Source organism: Alosa pseudoharengus, unplaced genomic scaffold (assembly GCF_046254945.1).
Source record: "Alosa pseudoharengus isolate Yale_2024_CS ecotype anadromous, Long Island Sound unplaced genomic scaffold, YU_APseudo_1.1 YU_APseudo_1.1_scf_24, whole genome shotgun sequence".
NCBI classification, from domain to species: domain Eukaryota; kingdom Metazoa; phylum Chordata; class Actinopteri; order Clupeiformes; family Clupeidae; genus Alosa; species Alosa pseudoharengus.
In genome coordinates this window covers 11,910,711-11,932,863 of record NW_027468689.1, presented here as the reverse complement: position 1 = coordinate 11,932,863, position 22,153 = coordinate 11,910,711, and the positions used below count along the sequence as shown (strand labels likewise).

Here is a 22,153-nt window from a genome sequence, read left to right as displayed (position 1 = left end):
TCATATGACAGTGTTGTAGTCAACTCACTATGCCTCGAGTCGGAGTCCAGGTTCGAGTCCCCAGTGTCCGAGTTGAGTTGAGTTTTTTTAAATTCTGGCTGTTAAATAGCCTACACAATTTTAGCGCAGTTTGGGAGGGACAGAAATACCTAACAAAGCAGGGCCCGTCTTGGGAGCTTCTTTCTGACTCCGGTGACGTGAATATTGGCTACCTGCAACTGCATAATGTTATCTCTTCACTGACACTATGGAGACATATTTCACGTCAACAATGGAGATGAAAACTAGCTTTCGGTTAACGGAGATGCAGATCATCTGCAATTAATATCTTTGCGCAACAGGGCACATTCTACGTTCATTTCAGTGAGAGGAGTGAAATAAATGTTTTTGGGTTTTTTTAAGCTGCCATCGCCATAGGCTATATTTGCTATGATCTTGCCTTGACAGATATTGCCTTGCCTTGAATTTCCCCTGGGGATCAATAAAGTATCTATCTATCTATCTATCTATCTATCTATCTATCTATCTATCTATCTATCTATATTCACCTGTTAGAAATAGAACAATTTGCTATTTCCTTTTTTTCGTGCAATGGATTAGGCTATCAAATCGCTTGTTTGAACAGTAGCAGTAATCCACTTCATTCCTGGCCTACCCACGAGAGGTTCAGTTTGTCAGTTTCACTTGCGCAGACACATACATTGACACTCTACATGGACACTCTACTAGGCTACAATTTAATGTTATGCCTCTATGACACCAAAATTAAGAAGTATGCTATATCTTGATCGGGGAAACTTTTAGTTTATTTTTCCTTCGATCCGATAATAGCCTGCTGCAAATTAACAGACAGAAGCACGGCAGGACTTTCGCCAGATGAATTTCGTTCCGCCTAGCTCCACTCATCCATCTGGGATCGATCCATTGCAGTGGTGCTTCAGAAGGCTGGGCCTTATTAAAAAATCCTTGCATAAGATTGGATAAGCCACTTGTCCGTCATCTATTGACGTGCTACTTCAACCACTCACACCGAAGCCAACCCGTGACGCTGAGAACAGTCTCACAGTCACTTCTACGCTACGTCACATCTATGAAACTCCCGCCCTGTGTCCTGATTGGCTCTACCATACAATCTTGTGCCGAAATCACTCTCAACGGAACCGATCCCAGATGGATGTGAGTGGAGCTAGGCAGAGCTAGGCAGAACGAAATTCATCTGGCGAGAGTCAGGTTACGGCAGGGCACGCCCCAAATGAAAATGAATGAACCTCGCTTCTCGCGTCAGTCAGGAAAAACACTGTTCACCAAGTCACGAAGATCAGCTATTGGCGCGGTCCAGCAGCAGTGTCTGATGTTTAGCCTAGGCTGAGTGTAATCTTAGGTTATGTCATGTCATGTATGAGCACTAGTATTGCCTGGCAATACTACATTGAAATGGCGGCGGCCATGTCTCCAGGCATTTTGGTGTTAAAGTTAACGTGACGTGACTTGCAATGTACAGTATGACACGAAGCAGTAGCCTAACGTTCACTTGCACTAAAATTTGTATTACAAATAATTTATATATTAAAATCATATAGCAAATTATAGCCTAATGACATACTACAATTATAGCCGATATATTACAAAAAAAAGTTGAGTCCTTGAAGAGTCATTACGAGTGCGAATGCATGAGTCCGAGTCCAAGTTCGAGTCATTCAGTGCTCAAGTCCAAGTCAAGTCACGAGTCTCTAAATTTAGCTCATGACTCGGAGTAGGCTACTACAACACTGTCATATGATGATGCATCTTTCTACAAAATGGTTTGTCTTCTATATCATTAATTTATTGAATAGGCTAAACATTTTACCTTACATCGAGGCTTTAGGCTTATGACATTTTGATCAGCTCCAGACAACGAGTGGCAAACAAATTGTTATGTCACTTATAGGCTACCAGAGATTGTTTTTGAGTTACATCACTGCAAATTTCATAGGATGATGCATCATTCCACAAAATTGTTTGTCTTCTCTATCATGAAGTTATTCAACTGGTTAAACAATAAACATATAGCCTTAAATCAAAACAGCTGTTAGGCTTATGTCATTTTGATATGTAAAAAATGTCAAATGCAGCCATGCCGAAATTCTGCTCACTGCACATTTATTTTAGGCTAATGTTTTATAATAAAATATTCAGGTTACACTTTACTTGACAGGGTCGACATAAGAGTGACATGACACTGTCATCATGAATGTGTCATAAACAAGTCATAAACGTTTATGACATAACACTTCTGTTATTAAGTGACATACGGTTTTTGTCATAACAAGTTAGGGTTGGGGTTATAGGATTAGGGTTAGGTTTCATGTGTCATGACAGTGTCATGTGTTCATAACAGTGTTGTGTCACTCTTGTAATATGTGCAGAATGTAGTTTGACATTGTTTTTCTAAAATATTCAAGGTCTTCCCAGTAAAAAAAAATGTCTGAACAATCGCAAATGTTGCCCAAAACCTGTACATCTTTCAGCATCATCATAGGCGCTAATATACCCCTATACCATTAAACGTGTTCGCATTTGAACCGTGTAGTAATAACAAGTTGGATGGTCCCTTTCCTCTTTAAAGTCTAGAATTTATTAAAAGATTTTTTTTTAAAAATCTAAAAAAAAGTTGGTTGGGGTTATAGGATTAGGGTTAGGTTTTATGTGTCATGACAGTATCATGTCACTCTTATGTCGATACTGTCAAGTAAAGTGTCATTCAATATTCAGTATTCATTATTTAATGCTTTGAATTATGTTTTTCCCCATCATCCTATTTTTAAAGCAGGCATACCTGCAGGCATGTAATTGGGCTACGGGTTTTCTACAGGAATAGCATGTTTGAACGGGCACTGCACTAGTAATATCAATTTATCTATGCCATCGAAGCTGTAGACTGACACCTACAGTAGAGAGACTGGCATAACAATACCAGCCACCATTAGAAACGAATCAGAGACAGGAGAATATAAACAATAATTGTTGCTCAACAATAGTGCAGGTGTCTGCGCAAGTGTATGGATGACTTTGGTGAAGTTGGAAAGTAATGGACAGATTCGAACAAAGTTGTCTATGGGATGAATTCACGTTATAACAACCTCAGCTCGAGTGTCTATAATGCTTAGATTTATTTAAGTGCTTTTGTGAAGGTGAGAAAATGAAAGAGAGAGAGAAATAAGCCCGCAGGCCAGAGTTTATTGTCCAAACGCCTCAGACTTGGCACACAAAAAAGAAAAAAACACACCAGGTGCTGCATTCAGTCCATTATACAAGACGGAAAAAGTAACAAAACTCTGAATCTTCAATCAGTCCAAAAAGAAGAAGAATTCACAGCAATAATAATCCACAAGTCCAAGGTTATGGCAAGACAGTCTTTTAAACTCCCGCAAGCAGAGGAAACCTCACCTCCTTGAAATCAGCTGATACACGAAAAAAAACAGTCAAATAATCCAGTGTCAGACATAAAGAGCAGGATAAATTCATTAATTCAATATGTGAAGAGATCAGGAGAATATCAGAAGCACAGTTGGCATTTTACTCCTTTATTCTTTACTCCTGGCATTTTACTGTTTATTCATTCATTCCTCCTTTACTTTCTTCCGTGTCCCGCGTGGAAAAGTTCTGAAGTCAGTGGCAGAATGCGCGCAAGAGTTGTATACATAATAAACACCCGGATTTTGGTGTATCTCTTCCCAAATGCGTAACTGTCTCCATGGCACATAAATGACAGACTTAGGTGAAGGACAGAATGCACGCAGGCTGACACGCGCTTAGTCACACACTGTTGTTAACTTACGCATCCTTACGCACATAGGAGAATTTGCCTCATTGCGAATGATCTAATTAGCGTCGCGATTACTGAGCAAAGGCTGCATGAGTTGTTTCTTTTAAGCCCCCAACGTCGTGTTCCAGGCAGCGCTGCATGGAAGGCACTAGGGTTAGGCAAGGGTTAGAGTTAAGGTTAAGTGCCTTGATGTCGCAGCGCTGCCTTGAAGTCGATGGTGGGGGCTTAAAACACCATCGAGCGCAGGAGTTGGTCCTGTAGGTCTTGTAGTATGTATAAGTATAAGTATTAGGGCTGTCAATCAATTAAAAAAATGTATCTAATTAATTACATACTCTGTGATTAATTAATCTAAATTAATCGCATATATATTTTTTGCTGTGAAAGTATTTTAAATATTTAAATTCAAATGAATCATTGAATAATCAGCATTAGTGACATTAAAGTTCAAAAACTCTTTTATTATTATTTTCACTGTTCAATTAATTGCCATAATAATCTATGATATGATCTAATATGCTGAGGAAATAAATTCAAAAGTGCTTCGGGAAGAAGTTTTTTTTTCACATACAAGGCATTTCAGGCCACAGATATAACCTAGGGGACACAATGAAAATAAATTAACACTCCCCTCAATGTCAAAACTTATTTCTTTGCATTGATGTGCGACTATAGAGTTGATGAACTCCGGTGATATGCAAATTCCTTGCTGCAGACATTGCAGAGGACTTTATTTTCAACACTATTTTTTATGAACACCATCAGGCCGTTTTTAAAAAGTAAATGTTCCAATCAATGATCCAGGCAGCACGTTTTCTTCTCTCTCCTTCATTTTACAGTCTAATTTTTACTGACTAGAATGGCTCGGGGTCAAAGGTTATACGGAATCGATTAATCTGCACTAATTTTTTTAATCAATTATTTTTTCTCAAATTAGTTAATCGAAATTAATCAGTTATTTTGACAGCCCTAATAAGTATATATACTCTTTTGATCCCGTGGGGGAAATTTGGTCTCTGCATTTATCCCAATCCGTGAATTAGTGAAACACACTCAGCACACAGTGAACACACAGTGAGGTGAAGCACACACTAATCCCGGCGCAGCTGCCTGCAACAACAGCGGCGCTTAGGGAGCAGTGAGGGGTTACTGTAGGTGCCTTGCTCAAGGGCACTTCAGCTGTGCCTGCTGGTCGGAGTTCGAACCGGCAACCCTCCGGTTACAAGTCCAAAGCGCTAACCAGTAGGCCACGGCTGCCACGGCTGTTGTAAGCAGTGGAGACACAACAGCTGAAAGGGCTGAATAGCAGAGTGTTCCTTTACTTGTCCCCTTTACCTGGGTAGTAGGCTGAGTACCTGTAATGGAGTCTTTGGTCTTTTGGCAACTTCGGATTTTGCAATGTGGACTGACGACTCTCCTCATTCATCAGCTACCTTGCTGGCAAATAAGCCAGTTAAGCTAAGCAGCAGTAAGAATGGTTCATTGTGACCTAAATGAAGTGATTCAAGTCTTTCATAACAGATTGATGTGATTGTGATTTTGGAGCAACAGACACAATTTGCTTGTTTTATTGGTGCAAAGGGTCCTCATCTAGATGATCACATCTAATTCATCACATCATCATAGATATGTTTTTTTTTTCATTCAAAGGAAATTATTTCATAGATCCCCAGGGGTCTCCCGACCCACTTTGAGAACCACTGAGTTTGACACTCAACAAAGCAACATGCAACAGTTGTCAGTTGCCCACTTGACTGTAAAGATGTGTGGTATTTGTATCACAAAGTAAGACCAAACTGTTATTCTTTAATTACGTTTAATCAACATGATTTTGTCAAAGTTTACATATATGCCAGTCCTCATGTGGACTAAACATGGACGTAAGTAGCCGAGGTGTTCTTCCAGCATGAGGCAGTATTGATACTTTCAGTCGGTCGCAAATTTTACACAGCCTTGGCCAGACCAACATAGTTCTGGCCCATGTTGAAGATGGCGTAGTACTCCCTAATGAAGACATCGCCCAGGATCCAGAGGCTGTCTCCACTTCCGCTAAATCCAGTGCTGCAGCCGTAATAGTAGGACTGCAGAGATTGAGATTCAGAAAATGTCAAACATTCACCTTGCCACAGTATTTCATACAGCCCTTTATAAATCCTAGGGGCCATAGTGTAGAACGTTTTTAGTATTATGTCTGCTCTAAAAGCAGCGCTTACCTGACGGACGTAGGCGGATGCAGGCAGGGTGAAGGCATTTCCATTAATGTTAAAAGTAATGTCAGGCATGTTTCCGATGTTGCCGCATTGAACAGAGGCCTAAAAGTAGACAAAAGTATTTACTTAAGTGAATAAAAGCATTTTTGATTAGTGGAATCTTGTTGAATATTGAAATATGATTAATATGTAGGCTATGCATACTAGCAATAGATTGTAGGCCTTGTAGGGCAGTTGTTATAAATGGTTTTAAAAGTTGTTTTTATTATCATTATTCCTGTATACACATATACGAACAATAACTTGGAACAGTGCTCAAGCTCTCGGTTATACTTACACCACCCACTGCGTTGTTCATGTTTGAAATGTCACCGGTAGGTCCAACGATCAGGGAAGTGCCAGTGTCCACAATTGCCTGACATCCACCATTGCAAGCAACAATTTGACCATTGATGGTCACACTAAGATAACAAAAACTCTGATTAATTCACACTGCCTCATACACAACAATACTATGGCATAATTTACAAATTCATTCCAATTACTTTGAGCCTTGTTAATTAACGCTTACAACATGTTGGCCCCTAAAAAGTTACTTCTTGCTGCTTTGACTAAGCATAGCTTGCATTACATATTTGCATTACATATATATTTATTTTACAATTCTCAATACATGTATCACTGTACCTGTCAACAGTGATCTGCCAGTAGGACTCAGAGGACAGGGGGATCCAGGCAACGCTGCCAGTGTAGTGGCTGGGATCATAACCACCGAAGATCACCTCACTGCCAGACTCAGAGTTTCTGTGCAGAAAAGTAAATGTTATGGAATCCTTCCAACTGCCAGCATCTTCGCGGAGAACTACCTCCCCAAACTGCACCTCTGGTTTCAGGAAACACACTGACAAAGGTTCTGTACTGAAACCGATGATTAGAACAAGGAGTGCCCTGCTGTTTTCAGGCTTGTAGGGTTTTAGTTTTGGTTAGAGGTTTATTGTGGGTACCTGCTCAGGTAAACGGAGAAGTAGTTCTGCACCAGGCCCTGCTGGACCATGTTGTAGAAGACGGGCTGAGCTCCAGAGGCAGCCAGGTTTTGGTAGGCCAGGCCCAGGATGCCATCAGCTTGCTGGCTAGCCAAGAAGGGAGCCTCAGACTGGCTCAGTCCAAAGATCTGGTTAGGCACCTGGATACCTCCAACCTAGTAAAAACAAATTACAGGAAGCATATGTGAGATTTTAAATGTTTGGAGAGTTTGTCAAACTCTCACAGTTCTTGGATGAAATTGCAAATATTTCTTCATTTCTTACCGGATAGATTTTTTGATATGCTGTATATTCTTTTTTCTAAAACTGATAGTTCCGGTCCTTGATTGTGATTGGCTGAATCACGTTCGATGCCGTTGTAAAATCCAGCACAATCATACACCTTGACCGCATTCCGTTCTATATTACTGCGCTACCATAACTTGATACAAAAGTTAAAGTAGCTGTGTCTCGACGTTGCTTGGCAACCATTTAGATAGAGGAAATATATTTCTTGGCGGAAGAATGATTATCTATGAATAAATCGTTACATTTCTTGTTGCTTTGCCTTTACTTTGTGAAACTTTGCCAGGTATTCATAGCAACAGTTTTCAGAAAAGCAATAAGCCACTCGAGTCCGTAGGTTACACTGATTCTACAACAGCTAAGGGGGGTTTTAAGCACTCCGCTAGCGCTTGCTTAAGAAACACTGTTTAGTCACTTAAGGATTGTAGTCATTTTTCACAACACTCACAGCAACGGTGTCATAGCCCAAGAATCCAGTCATACTGCCAGTTCCATATTGGATCTGCAGGGATTGTCCAGTATTCTTGAAGGTAGAGGACTGGCTGGGGTTGAATTTCTGGTGGTTGTCTAAAAGAGAACAAATATTTGGTTAATTGAACTGCATTTGATTTTCATCTTTACACAATTTCTGATATACTATTTCATTAATCAGTATATAGCTGAGTGAACTCTATACATACTGCAGGCAGTGCTGCTGCAGTACACAGAGGGCACCCAGAGGTTAGAAGAGCCAGTGTCGAAAACCACTCTGAAGGATTGAGGGGGGGTTCCAATGGAGATCACACCGTAGTAGGCCAGCTGTGTGGGAGAACATGGCAAATGTGAGGTTTCCAGTCTGTTCAGACCCAATAACAGCAATTCCTACTTATTGGAACTGTTGTTCAGATGAGATTGTTGGCTTACGTCAGCGTCGTTGGTCATCTGCTCGTTGCCCACAGCGTAGCTGCCGAACTTGGCAAAGGGCCTGTAGGGGTACATCTTGCTGTATTCCTCCCACAGGCCCTGCTCCTCCAGCTTCTCCCTGGCGGTCTTCCCCTTGTTCAGAGGGATCCTGGGAAAGAGAGAGACCTGAGTCTCAATGTGGAGCCATGCAGCAGCCTTTCTGTAGTTTGTTGCAGCTTTCCGTACTGCTAGACATTAGGCGTCTTTGGGCACAACACTTAAGGAATGGAAGAACACAAGTTACTGACCTGACCATGCACTCGGAGAGTGCCAGCACGGCACACAGGATAATGGCAGCCTTCATGATTGTTGTTCTGCTCAAAACCTTCACCGGGAGCTGAGTGTAGCATCGGTAGATCCTCTCCCTTTTTTATATGTGCGAACCCCCCAGTTCAGTTTGCTTTTTTAATCACCCTGATTAGGCAACCTGAACTCATATCATGCGTCTGATAGCAAATGGAACATATACGATGTGTGTCCTTTGACAATGTCAGCGATTTCATCATTATTTTTTTATGTTTCTTACTCTTCAGTGGAAAATAGGTCCTCGTTCGTAAAGTCATTGACTGATTTTGTTGTTGTTTGTTTTTCTTCAAATTATTTTGAAGGTAGATGGTCAACATCAGGAAAACTTACTGGCTACACAGGCTATGCACTGTATAGTTCTTTGGTCTGGGCTAGAAAATGCAGCGTGAGATTGCCATCAGACACAATGGAATTGGCAGAAGACATCCAGTTCCATGCCTTCAAGCTCTTATTGGTGCAAACTGTCAGTGTTTTAGCAATTTTGTTAAATTTAGTTAGCTTGACCAAACACAACAGCTGATGTCACTATTCTTTCCTCTCATGATATCAGTCTTCCATTATGAGTTTCCATTGTTTGTTGGCAACTGAATTGCTTTTGTTTGACTGTTCAAAGTGATTGCCAAATATTATCAGGCATTTTTTCTTAAGGGACCCATTAGGTACATCTACATAAAACATTTAAGTTTAATTTGTGTGGAGAGCTTGTGGGCTTTTTTGTTAAGACCTCTGAAGAACTGTTGGACATAATGGAATTGGTAGACAAAATAAAATATAGGGGGTCTAAAAATGGGAAATATAAGAGATTATGAATTAATTTATGGAATAATTTATTATTACCGCCATGTATGAACAATACACATCTCAGGTTGCAAATTCAGCCAGGGTATATGAGGGTGGTGGACCCTCTGGATTTATAGTGTACTTTGTTAAAGGGACACCAGGCAAGCCTGATGCTTTTTCTCTACGAACCTCCCCCTCGCTCGGTCTGAAGCTCTTTTCCTTTTCTTTGCATCTTCCGTCAAGGGTTTTCGCTGCTTCTTCGCTGGCTCTGCCATTATACACACGTTTGCAACAATCTCTAGCGTTTCGTTAGCCTGCCTCTGTGCTGTAAACTGATCCTGCTTCAGTCGGCGGGTAGGATACACCGAACTTGCAAGTGGGATATTCTTCCTACAGGCAGTAGGGGCGGGCGAGAGAGCCTTCATTCGCCCCGTAATGAGTCATTTAACCATATACCGACTTACGAAGATGATTAATTAACACGAAAACATTGCCTGGTGTCCCTTTAATAACGACTGTATGATAAAAAAAGAAAAGATGACTGACTAGTGACGTATGAGTTACAGTATATTTCACACATGATCATATGGGACTGCTGGATAAGGGGGATTTATATTGTGCATTGTTTTTTTCATGAATTTTACACAGTATTGCAATTCACTGAGGCACAGGACTTGTTGACCCTAACCAGGATAACAGGTGTAACAAATTTGCTCTGTGGTGATTGTGATAAATTAGAATGTGCATCTTTAATTGTATATCCATCAGAGTTAAATGATTTAAATCATCATTTGTATACGACACTATAGCTTTCTCTCTTAGTGGTTTGAAAATAGCAGCAACATCCTGCTATTTATATAAAAATGTACAAAATGCAAACAAAATAATAAGTTAGGTTTCTCATATGGAAAAAAGTGAAAAACAATATGACTATCTGTTCAAGTGTAAGTGACTCTAGCAGTTCTCTTCAACTCATAAAAGTTATCAACAATTAATCTGTCCTTGATAACGTTTTGCAAACTGTGAACTCTCAAACAAAAGTCAGTGGTGAACAAGTAATTGAAATGTCTTGAGTTGCTAATTCATATCAGAGATAAAGATATTAGGAAAGGAAAAAGGGGCCTAGACAGGGTTTGTTGAATGTTAAATTGATGCACCTAATGTGACATTTTAGCACCTGGACAGTTGTAATATTGGGCCATAGTGTTGTAATATGTGCAGAATGCAGTGTGGCATTGTTTTCCTATAATATTCAAGGTCTTCCCTGGAAAAAAGACATTGTTTGAATGGCAGCATACTGTATGTTGCTCAAAACTTGTACATCGTTCAGCATTAATTTAGCCTTAATTTCCTAATGTGCAAGCTGCCATAGTGCACCCCCATACCATCATACTGTAGATGCTTTCTGTGTACTAATGACAAGTTGGATGCTCTCTTTACTCTTTGAAGTCTATAATTTCCAAAAAGAAGTACAATTTTGTTTTGGTGTTACCACTGGACAGTTTTCCATTTTGCCTCAGTCCATCTTAAATGAGCTTGCGCCCAGATAATACGGTACGGTATTTGTATCACAAAGTAAGACCACACTGTTTTCACACTGTTTTGAATTGCTGGGGCAGCTGTGGCCTACTGGTTAGCGCTTCACACTTGTAAACGGAGGGTTTCCGGTTCAAGCCCCGACCAGTAGGAAGCGGCTGAAGTGCCCTTGAGCAAGGCACCTAACCCCTCACTGCTCACCGCAGATTTCCCCATTGACATATCCAGCTATCGGCTAGTAAGGGCTTTCTGCATAATATGTCAATGGGGAAATCTGCGGTGAGTGACTCCATGCAAAAACACAAAGTTCTTTTCTGAGTGTGTTAAGAGGATCCAAAAGCAGATAAGGGATGCCCCCATAGGATAGCGTTATAGCTATTCCGAAGCGCTGGCAGCCTCTCCTTAAAGTTCTCCTTTAACGTACTTACTAGGGGTGGGCGATATATATCGTCTGCGATAATATCGTGATTGCTGTTTTAACGATGTGCAAATTGACATTATCGAGTATTTAAATTACTTAGAGGGAAAACACTCAAAATCACGCATTGAACCCCCATGCATTCACTAAATCCAGGAGGTGTATGGAGTGAAGCCCCTGGCTGCAGCAGAGCAAGTCACGTGATTGCTAATGGTCCACGTTGTCACACCCACGCCTAATGTTTATTTTGTGCAGCTACTTCATTCATGTGACATTGATGAGTTAAAGTCACGGTATTATATGTAAACATTAAGCTAGCCTTTGAGTATTTTAATAGTCAGTTGTAAACAAAGAAATCTTCTTATGTTACCCTTTGGTAAAGGAAGTTCGCTAGTGGCAAGTGGGATATTTTCATTTTTCATTTAACGTAAAGGTAAACTTCGTAAAGGAATTTCGCTCTAAATATCAACTTTTATCAAGTATGCTAACCGTTAGCATCTCTATGGGATTTCTCATATACTTTAGCCATAAGCTAATGCATTTGTTTCTATTCTGTAAGATCTGCATCGTTTTACAGTGAAACCTAAGTAAAGGTTTGAAAGGGACATCAGCTTCAGACTTTCTCTTGGGAAACTGTCAGGCCTATCTATCCTCTGTAATGTAGCTGGCTAGACCATGTCATTGCCACACACACAAGTGGGGGTATAATTGGAAATGTGTCAGTGACAATGCATTGGTTTGGTAATTCACAGGTTAGGTTATTGGTTATTATTGTAATGATGTTATTCATAAATAATAAGCTGTAAAGTAACTCTGACTTTTAAAAACAGTTTTTATAAGGATATTGACTAATTATCGTTATCGTCAAAATCACAAAAAATATCGAGATATTATTTTTTTATATCGCCCACCCCTAGTACTTACCAAGCATGTTGTTAGAATCTTCTCTGCTCTTCTCTGAACTTATTCCATAAATTAGAATCTTCTCTGCTCTTCTCTGAACAATGGAAGCCCTCGGAGTGCCACGGCCTTTCTGTGCATGGAAAAAAAATTTCCACAAAATATTAATATTGATTTCTGTTGTGGTCATTCTATTACTTCTCAACAAGCAACTTAGGCAATCAAAAATACCATAAAACGTCATTTAGACCACAGCAGTAGATTTACAGTATCTACTACATCTACATGTCTTTCTTATCACCTGCTTATCCAATGATTCAAGGACTGTCTGCATCTCTTCACCCAAATGTGCTCTTCTGTTTCTAAACATCTGCAGGAGTCTTGAGGTGTGTGTGTCAACAGCTTCCAGGAATGTTCTCTTGAGGTTAACACAAGAATACATTAGTGAAATTATGAGAGACGGAAATCAGAGAGTGTGTCACCAAAAAAGCAAGTTGAAGAAAAGGTTTTGGAAGAAAAAAGCAGACAGAGTAAGAGTTAGAATGACTTGAGAAGTACACCAACCTGATACTCCAGGAAGAGAGCTGGCCATCTGTTTTTCACCAATACAACATGGGGTTCCTGTTCAACTATTTCTTTCCTTCGCAAGGAGAATGTGCGATCCATAGCTCCACTGACAAAAGTCATGTTAGGATTCCTTTTTTCCATCTCAATGGTTATTGAATCTCGATCCTTTTCCAAGGAGTCTTCACTCTGTCCAGCGGGGTGGTTAGGAAGGAAATTGACCTTGGCTCTTCTTGCTTTTTTGAAAGGTCTTCCATGGTTTCCCCGCCTTTCATTCACCTTCACTTCTTCGCAGCCTGCATTGCGCAGCTTCTGGAGGTAGTTTCCAATTTTGAATGCAATACTGATATTCCATCCATTCCACCCATTTCCGCTTCCTGTCATTCAACTTCTCAATTATTGTCTGTGTAGCATGTCTTGAAATATGTAAAACTGTCTGCATACAAAAAAAAAGAGAAGCGAGTTTATGCTGTAGAGTAGGTGCATCCACTCTCTCATCACAACTAACTGCTGATGTAGAGGGAATTTGGTCATCACAAGCTCCCTCTTCATCTGGTTCCTGGTTTACAAGACCAGTTTCTGTCTCCACAAAATCAGTTACAACTGAAGTCCTTAAGTCTTTCACAGTGTGGTGTTTATGAGACCTACTTCTGTGACTACCGAAAGTAGATACCAAATTACTTTTGAAATCACAATTTACAAATGGACATTTAACTGTCTGGCGATTCCTTAAATGTAATCCTAAATGACTAAAAACCTGCTTTTCATTGCAAACATGCCTGAAATCACACAAGTCACATGTAAATGTTGAATTTTGTACATGTTTAGGTGATGTTGTATGGAACTTGGAGAGATGACACCTTAACGAACAAGATGTGATTCTATTTGTATGGCGTGCCAAGGAGAATCCACTCTGATCAGGGGCGCAGCTTTGAGGGGGAGCTGTTAAAGCACCTGTGTGACACCTACATCATAACAAAGATTAGAACCACCACTTATCCTCTAGAGGGGAATGGTCAATGTGAACGTTTCAACAGGACACTTCATGACTTGCTCAGGACCTTACCCCCTGAAAAGAAGCGTAAATGGCCCCAGTTGCTCCCTCAGCTCCTGTTCGTCTATAATACCACTGTGTACCAGTCCACACAGCACTCCCTATACGATCTGATGTTCGGTCAGAAGCCACAGTTACCAGTCAACCACCTACTTGGAAATACTGAAGGGTGACCACAGGGACAGTCCAACGACTGATTGGGTGGTGCAACATCAAGAGTACCTGACTTCTGTCTATGCTAGTGCTAGGAGACACTTAGAAGAGGCTGCGGCATATAGGCACGTAGGCATGGTGGTCCTAACACTGTAGTCCTCTTCAAAGTGGTTGTATGCACATCCCACCTCACTGAGGCCAGGTGCAGGACAAAAAAGCTAATCAAGGAAAGAAGAGTAGTTGTCCGCACACTGCAAGCATAACACATAACGCAACGTTTCGCCTCATCAGGCCTGATGAAGACCCTGGTGGGTCGAAATGTTGCGTTATGTTTTTAACTCAATAAATTTAGTTCTTCTGGGAGATTGCCGTGTGCAGTCCTGACACTGTACCCATATTACCACCTGGCACTCTAGTCTTTTTCTAGTGGGCAGTGGTAGTGTAGTGGTTAAGGGGCTGGGCTAGTGTGCAGTAGCCTGAAAGTTGTCGGTTTAATTCCCGGCTTTCACTGTTATGCACTTGAGCAAGGCACTTAACCCCAAGTTGCTCTGGGGAAAATGTGATCCCTTGTAATATAGCTGACATACAGTATGTAAGTGACTTTGGTCAAGTGTCTGCTAAATATAATGTACTTGTAAGCTCTTTTGCAAGAACCATTTTCACGGTCGCCACAAAATCCAGGATACATGGGTGTCTACCAAGTATGAAATTGTGGAGTGTCTTGATGGAATTGGCACACACTATAAGATCAGGCTGTATGGGGAAAAGGGCCCCCTTAAGACGTTCCACTCATAATACTGCCAGACAGCATTCAAACCCCTTCCACCTCCCACAGTTGTTTCACATGAGTTCTCTGCCAGTGTAGCAGAAGTAAATATTCTCCCCATCCCCTTCAGGTCTTGGCAGTAGATAGGTATGCTACCAGGACAGTGAAATTTAAAGCCAGGTGTGTATGTGGAAAGGCTGACTTACAGCGCTGGCGCACACGCCCACCCGTGGGTGGTGATCATATGCGTAGCTTCCTCTCTGGGAGAACAATGCCGGTCATTTGAAATTTTTGGCGCATGGGTGTTTGTGGTTGTTGTTGTTGGAAGAACATGGCTTTATTCTTAATTCTAAGACTTCATTGCTTCTCGCACGCCCAGCCTGTTGGCTGTGGATAACCCGTTGCTTTTAAAGAGAGCAAATGCACATGGTTTAGTGTTTGAGCAATGTTTTCCCTTGAGTTATTTGTTTTTTGTATTAGTTCAGGCTGTGAGAGGGCCATCCGTGGTTTGTCTGTTTGTTTGTACCTTATATTCTTTTGTTTGTTAATTTTGCCTACTGTTACTCAACTACCCATGCCTATGACACCTAGTGGTGTACTGTGTTGCCTGTACTATTATAAGATTATTTCCAAGACAAATTTCTCTTATAGTAGACAATAGAATGACATGGCAGGTCAAGGAAAGCATCAAGAAAAGCAAAGATTAAGAAATCGTTTTTGACATAGGCAACAAGGGTGGAGGTGTTTTTACACTTTTCAAACACTCAAAGTTTGAAAACTATGGATATTGTTTTAGAACCAACAACCTTTCTACGTTATCTGGGGGTTTTGTGTGCAAGAAGTGGAATTAATTGTCAAAAAATTAGAAGAAAATGTGAAAATCACTTTTCAGACTATATAATCGCTTATTTTAAAACATACAGAAAAAAACACTAAAGATGGATCGTGAAAATTTGAAGACAAAAAAAAATCTTGTTAATTAGACTCTATATTAGCAAAATATGCTAAAAAAATAATTTTTTACATGAAAATCCAGCGGGATCCTATTTTCCAGCGTACAGCGTACTGTACTATTGGTTGTGCCCAAAGATACGCTGCGCTCTAGAATCTTTGGTTGTGCCTCTCGTGGTCTCGTTCCCAAAAAGTTGGCTGAACTTTGCCCTGCGATTAACTTACATTTTGAATTTCTCCAAACTTTACCACTCAAGTTCTCCTAATGTTAATAAAAAACAGTCATATAACACAAGATTGCAAGTCACGGTCACTTGTAAGAATGCTCTTTCTTAATTAGTTTTTCAAGTTGTGGCCACTATTTCCCAAGTTTGATTTTTTACAGTGTAGATGGTCGCTTTTGAACCGTGTACTAATAACAAGTTGGAGGTTCCCTCCAATGAATCTATCATTTTCAAAAAGATTTAACAAAGTTTACTGAACTACTGTAACCAGTTTTCCATTTTGCCTCAGTCCATCTTAAATGAGCTTGGGCTCAGATAAAACGGCAGCATTTCAAGGATCATGTCTAAATAGGGTTTCCTCTTTGCATGATTGAGTATTATGGAGCCTTAAACTGTGTTCATAGAAAATTATTATCGGAAAGTTTCGCAAGCCCATACAATAACTTTCTTTAAGGAAACTGGTCTGTTTTTAAAGGTGCAGAAGTAAAAGAGACCTGCCTTTTAAATTCTGTAGTAGTAGAAATCACAGTTTGATTTAGGCTGACGACTTGGACTTTGCCCAGACAGACCCCCTTATTTATTTTTTTAGCAAACTATTATCAGCCTTTTGTCCTACACCTACTGTCTATCATTTAGACCAGGGGTTCTCAAACTTTTTTGGGGGACCCAATTTTTTTCTGGCAGAACTCGGGGGTAGTTTTACGGGGTCTCGGTTGTATATGCGTGTCTGGTATAATGTTTATTTCTACTGCCGGAACCGCCCCCGCGAAGACGTTTTTAACCCTTTAGCCGTCAGGGTTTAAAAAAAAAAAACACACATTGGATTTTCACATCAAAATTTCACAATTTGGTTTGCATAAACTGTAAGAATAGGCTAGGTGTTTGCAAGGCTGTTGATGTTTACAACCAGCAGGAATGTGATTTGGTAGTAAGAGTGTTTAGGTTACTGCAGTGGTTCTTAAACTTTTTGTCTGGCGACCCCCCAAAAAACATGGGCCAAGTCTCGCGACCCCCTTCTCTCCAACCGGCGAAATTTGGTTTTGAAATGTGTTTTGAGATGGGCATTGGAAGCAGAGGCAGAAAATGTCTTCTTTCATAGGTAGGCTATGTCAACACCAAAGCCATTATGTCAATGGCAGCCTTTGACTAATCGGTCACACTTCACTTGACAGTATCATCATGAACGTGTCATAAACAAGTCATAAACGTTTATGACATAACGATTCTGTCATTAGGTGTCATTCAGTTTTTGTCATAACAAGTTAGGGTTAGGATTAGGGTTAGAGGTCAGGGTTATGGTTAGGATTCATGTGTCATGACAGTGTCATGTGTTCATGACAGTGTCATGTCACTCTAATGTCGATACTGTCAAGTAAAGTGTTACCAAAAATGATTTAATCCAGACTGCAAATCATTTCATGACCCCTTCAATATGTTTGGCGACCCCCGACACCCAGTTTAAGAACCACTGGGTTACTGTAACTGAACACGCAAGCAAAATGCTCAGAAAGGATTTAGCAAATGTGTGTTAGTGTGACGAGTATTTGCTGCAGTTGCTATACCATTTTGGTTAATCTAATTAGCGTCGGTATCACGGAGTAAAGGCTGCATGAGTAGGTCCTGTAGGTCCTGTAAGATAGACACAACAGCTGAAAGGGCTGAATAGCAGAGTGTTCCTTTACTTGTCCCCTTTACCTGGATAGTAGGCCGAGTACAGGTCTGTAATGGAGTCTTTTGGCCACTTTGGATTACATGTGGACTGACTCTCCTCATTCATTAGCTACCTTGCTGGCAAATAAGCCAGTTAAGCTAAGCAGCAATATGAATGGTTCAAGAATGGTTCATTGTGACCTAAGTGTAGTGATTCAAGTGATTCATATAGATTGACAAGATTTTTCATAATCACATCAAAGTGAAATGTTAATATGGGTGGGAGCAATAGAACAAAATTGGCTAACAGTTTACTTGAATATCTACATAAGTATCTACATAAGAGTGACATGACACTGTCATAACTTGTCATGACAAAAATCGAATGACACTAACCCTAACACTAACTGTCATGTCATACCTCTAGTCTCGTTGGCACTCTGGCAGCCTCAACAGAAGATGCAGCAACTGGCAGGACGTCATTGCGCTAACTGAGCTGTTAGCTGTATAGAATATCTACTTCTGTGTAGTAGGCTACATAGGCCAGCCATTACTACTAGAGATACTTTCTCCAATAATAAACTTGTTCTCGGAACGAAAGGCAATTGAAAATGTAGCGGAGTAAAGAGTACATTATTGGCTCAAAAATATACTTGAGTAAGAGTAGAAGTACCATTTTGGAAAAGGAAAGTTGCCGTTCCTCGAAAAAAATAGGCTACTTTACTCACATGCGTTACTTGTAACGCGTTAGGCTACTACCCACCCCTGCAAATGGGTTTGATCTCGCTTTCTCCGAGCCATAGGCTACATACGGCAATCCCAACAGTGCATCTCCTTGCTCAGTGTTGTGTTGTCTTATTGGCTTCCCACCAACGTGGCAGGTAGATTGACAGTTTCACCCGCCAGTCACAAAAGTTACCCGCATTTGGCATGTGGGCAGGTGCCAATTTCATGCCCTGATTATGTATGTGTATGGAAAAGGTCCATAGTTATTCCACATGTACTACACCCTGTTGGACAGTGAGCTCTACCACTTCACTTTTGATTGGTAGGCCTATTTAAGGGAGAAAGAGAGAGTGGAATGAAAAGTTGTTTGGAATGGCAGAGTACTGCGTCAGCTTGCTGCGAGGCTGTATGTTCAGTGTGAGTTTGTAACGCCTATGATGGCCGGTTTTGTTTTCTTTTCCAAAGTATTTTTGTTTGTTTGTTATTTCATATATTGCACCTTTATCACTTAAAACTCGAGAGCTATTTGTTGTCTGCCAACCCTTCAACCACTGGAGTTTTCTGGACACGCCCATCCCTTAAATGTGAGTTGGGGGTTGCAAAGCCTCTTTCTCACAATTGGTGAAAAGGGTCCTTATCTAGATCATTACATTTAGATTATCACATCACAATGGATATGCATTTTTCAACGATAAAGCACCTCATTCAAAGCAAAGTATTTCGTAGACCACCAGGGGTCCCCGTTCCCCACTTTGACAGCCACTGAACCACTGCTCGAAGCAAGCAACAGTTGACCACTTGACTGCAAAGATGTGTGGTATGTGTATCACTAAGTAAGACTAAACTGACATGCTTTTTATTACTTTTAATCAACATGGTTTTCTCACAATTTACATGTATGGTAGTGCTCATGTTGACTAAACATGGACGTTAGTAGCTGAGGTGTTCTTTCAGATGAGGCAGTATTGATACATTCAGTCGGTCGCAAATGGAACATTTCACACAGCCTTGGCCAGCCCAACGTAGTTCTGGCCCATGTTGAAGATGGCGTAGTACTCCCTAATGAAGACATCGCCCAGGATCCAGAGGCTGTCTCCACCGCCGCTAAATCCAGTGCTGCAGCCGTAATAGTTGGACTGCAGAGAATGAGATTCAAAAAATTTCAAACATTCACCTTGCCACAGTATTTCCTACAGCCCTTTATAAATCCTAGCAGCCATAGTGTAGAACGTTTTTAGTATTATGTCTGTTCTAAAGGCAGGGCTTACCTGACGGACGTAGGCAGATGCAGGCAGGGTGAAGGCATGTCCGTGAATGTTGAAAGTAATGTCAGGCATGTTTCCGATGTTGCCACATTGAACAGAGGCCTGTGACCAGACAGAAGTATATACAGTAGCGATTTTCGGTTGGGTGAAAATGAAAAGTTAGTGGAATCTTGTTGAATGTTGAATATGATGAATATGTAGGCTATGCATACTAGCAATATAAAGCGTTTTAACAGTTTTTTTTATTATTATTCCTTTGTACACATTTAAAAACAATAACTTGTAACAGTGCTCAAGCTCTCGGTTATACTTACACCACCGACCGCGTTATTTATGTTTGAAATGTCACTGGTGGGTCCAGCGATCAGAGAAGTGCCAGTGTCCACAATTGCCTGACATCCACCATTGCAAGCAACAGTTTCTCCATTGATAGTCACACTACGATAACAAAAATGGATTAATTCACACTGCCTCATACACAACAATATTACAATATAATTTACAAAGTAATTCCAATTACTTTGAGCCTCGTTTATGTAAACTCTTTCAACATGTTGGCTACCTGAAAAATACTTCTCGGTGCTTTGTGTAAATATTTATTTCATTACATATATATTTTTTATATATTATCCATACATGTATCACTGTACCTGTCAACAGTGATCTGCCAGTAGGTCTCAGAGGACAGGGGAATCCAGGCAACGCTGCCGGTGTAGTGGCTGGGATCATAACCACCGAAGATCACCTCACTCCCAGACTCTGAGTTGCTGTGCAGAAAAGTAAATGTCAGAACATCAAGTGGGGTGGGGTGCGTTCAAATTCCTAGACAGATGTCTGAACAGAAAAATAGATTTTGTGTTAACCATTCGTCTCAGTAGTAACTCTCTTTCCAACTTCCAGCATCTTCACTGAGAACTACCTCCTCAAACTGTCAATCACCTCTGGTTGCAGGAAACGCACTGCCAAAGGTTCTGTACTGAAACCGATGATTAGCACAAGGAGTGCCCTTCTGTTTTCAGGCTTATAGGGTTTTAGCTTTGATCAGAGATTTATTGTTGGTATAACTGCAGGTATTTACCTGCTCAGGTAAACGGAGAAGTAGTTCTGCACCAGGCCCTGCTGGACCATGTTGTTGAAGACGGGCTGAGCTCCGGAGGCAGCCAGGCTTTGGTAGGCCAGGCCCAGGATGCCATCAGCCTGCATGTGAGCCATGAAGGGAGCCTCAGTCTGGCTCAGTCCAAAGATCTGGTTGGGCACCTGGATCCCTCCAACCTAACAAGGACAAATTACAGGAAGCTTTTGTGATGTTTTAGATGACTGGAGAGTTTGGGCAATTTCAACTTTGTGAGTAGTAGTTTGCCACTCATTAGTTACATTACATTTCATTACATTACATTACATTTGGCTGACGCATTTTCAACCAAAGCGACTAACAACATGGTAACAGATTAGTTATCAAACTCTCCACTGTATGTTCTTTTGTATACTGTTTAGTCACTTCTATGTACCGGTACTCATTTTTAACAACACTCACAGCAACGGTGTCTAATCCCAGGATCCCAGTCATGCTGCCAGTTCCATATTGGATCTGCAGGGATCTTCCAGTACTCCTGTAGGTAGAGGACTGGCTGGGGTTGAATTTCTGGTGGTTGTCTAAAAGATAACAGTTATTTGGTGAATTGAAATAAGTCATTACCATGCTTGTTGTTGATGGTTAACTATGAACTGTGTTTGATTTTCATCTTTACACAATTTCTGATTTACTATTTCATGAATCAGTACATAGCTAAATTAACTCTATACATACTGCAGGCAGTGCTGCTGCAGTACACAGAGGGCACCCAGAGGTTAGAAGAGCCAGTGTCAAAAATCACTCTGAAGGATTGAGGGGGGGTTCCAATGGAGATCACACCGTAGTAGGCCAGCTGTGTGGGAGAACATGGCAAATGTGAGGTTTCCAGTCTGTTCAGACCCAATAACAGAATTCCTATTCATTGGAAATGGTGAACTGTTGTTCAGATGAGATTGTTGGCTTACGTCAGCGTCGTTGGTCATCTGCTCGTTGCCCACAGCGTAGCTGCCGAACTTGGCAAAGGGTCTGTAAGGGTACTTCTTGCTGTACTCCTCCCACAGGCCCTGCTCCTCCAGCTTCTCCCTGGCGGTCTTCCCCTTGTTCAGAGGGATCCTGGGAAAGAGAGAGACCTGAGTCTCAATGTGGAGCCATGCAGCAGCCTCTCTGTAGTTTGTTGCAGTTCTCCGTACTGCTAGACATTAGGCATCTTTGGGCACAACACTTAAGGAATGGAAGAACACAAGTTACTGACCTGACCATGCACTCGGAGAGTGCCAGCACGGCACACAGGATAATGGCAGCCTTCATGATTGTTGTTCTGCTTAAAGCCTTTACCGGGAGCTGAGTGTAGCATCGGTAGAACCTGTCCCTTTTTATATGCACGGACCCCCCAGTTCAGTTTGCTTTTTTAATCAATCTGATAACTCATATCATGTGTCTGATAGCAAATGGAACATAATTTGTGTCGTTTGACAATGTCAGCGATTTACTTAAACTCAC

The 22,153-nt window shown here is 41.0% G+C and overlaps 2 protein-coding genes across 2 annotated transcripts in view; one reads left to right on the top strand and one right to left on the bottom strand.

Annotated features, from left to right (window-relative positions):
* cplane1 (ciliogenesis and planar polarity effector 1) overlaps positions 1–22,153 on the top strand; it is a 73,661-nt gene that overhangs the window by 10,265 nt on the left and 41,243 nt on the right. The gene's annotated exons all lie outside the window — the stretch shown is intronic.
* On the bottom strand, positions 5,752–21,961 carry LOC143142694 (uncharacterized). Its single transcript, XM_076303769.1, has 18 exons — positions 21,906–21,961; positions 21,619–21,766; positions 21,389–21,506; positions 21,116–21,234; positions 20,660–20,853; positions 20,232–20,348; positions 19,869–20,019; positions 19,585–19,683; positions 19,319–19,452; positions 8,537–8,602; positions 8,250–8,397; positions 8,027–8,144; positions 7,795–7,913; positions 7,023–7,216; positions 6,706–6,822; positions 6,329–6,479; positions 6,016–6,120; positions 5,752–5,889 (listed from the first exon to the last, which is right to left on the bottom strand). Exons 1-18 carry the CDS (start codon positions 21,959–21,961, stop codon positions 5,752–5,754), a joined length of 2,292 nt encoding a protein of 763 aa, XP_076159884.1.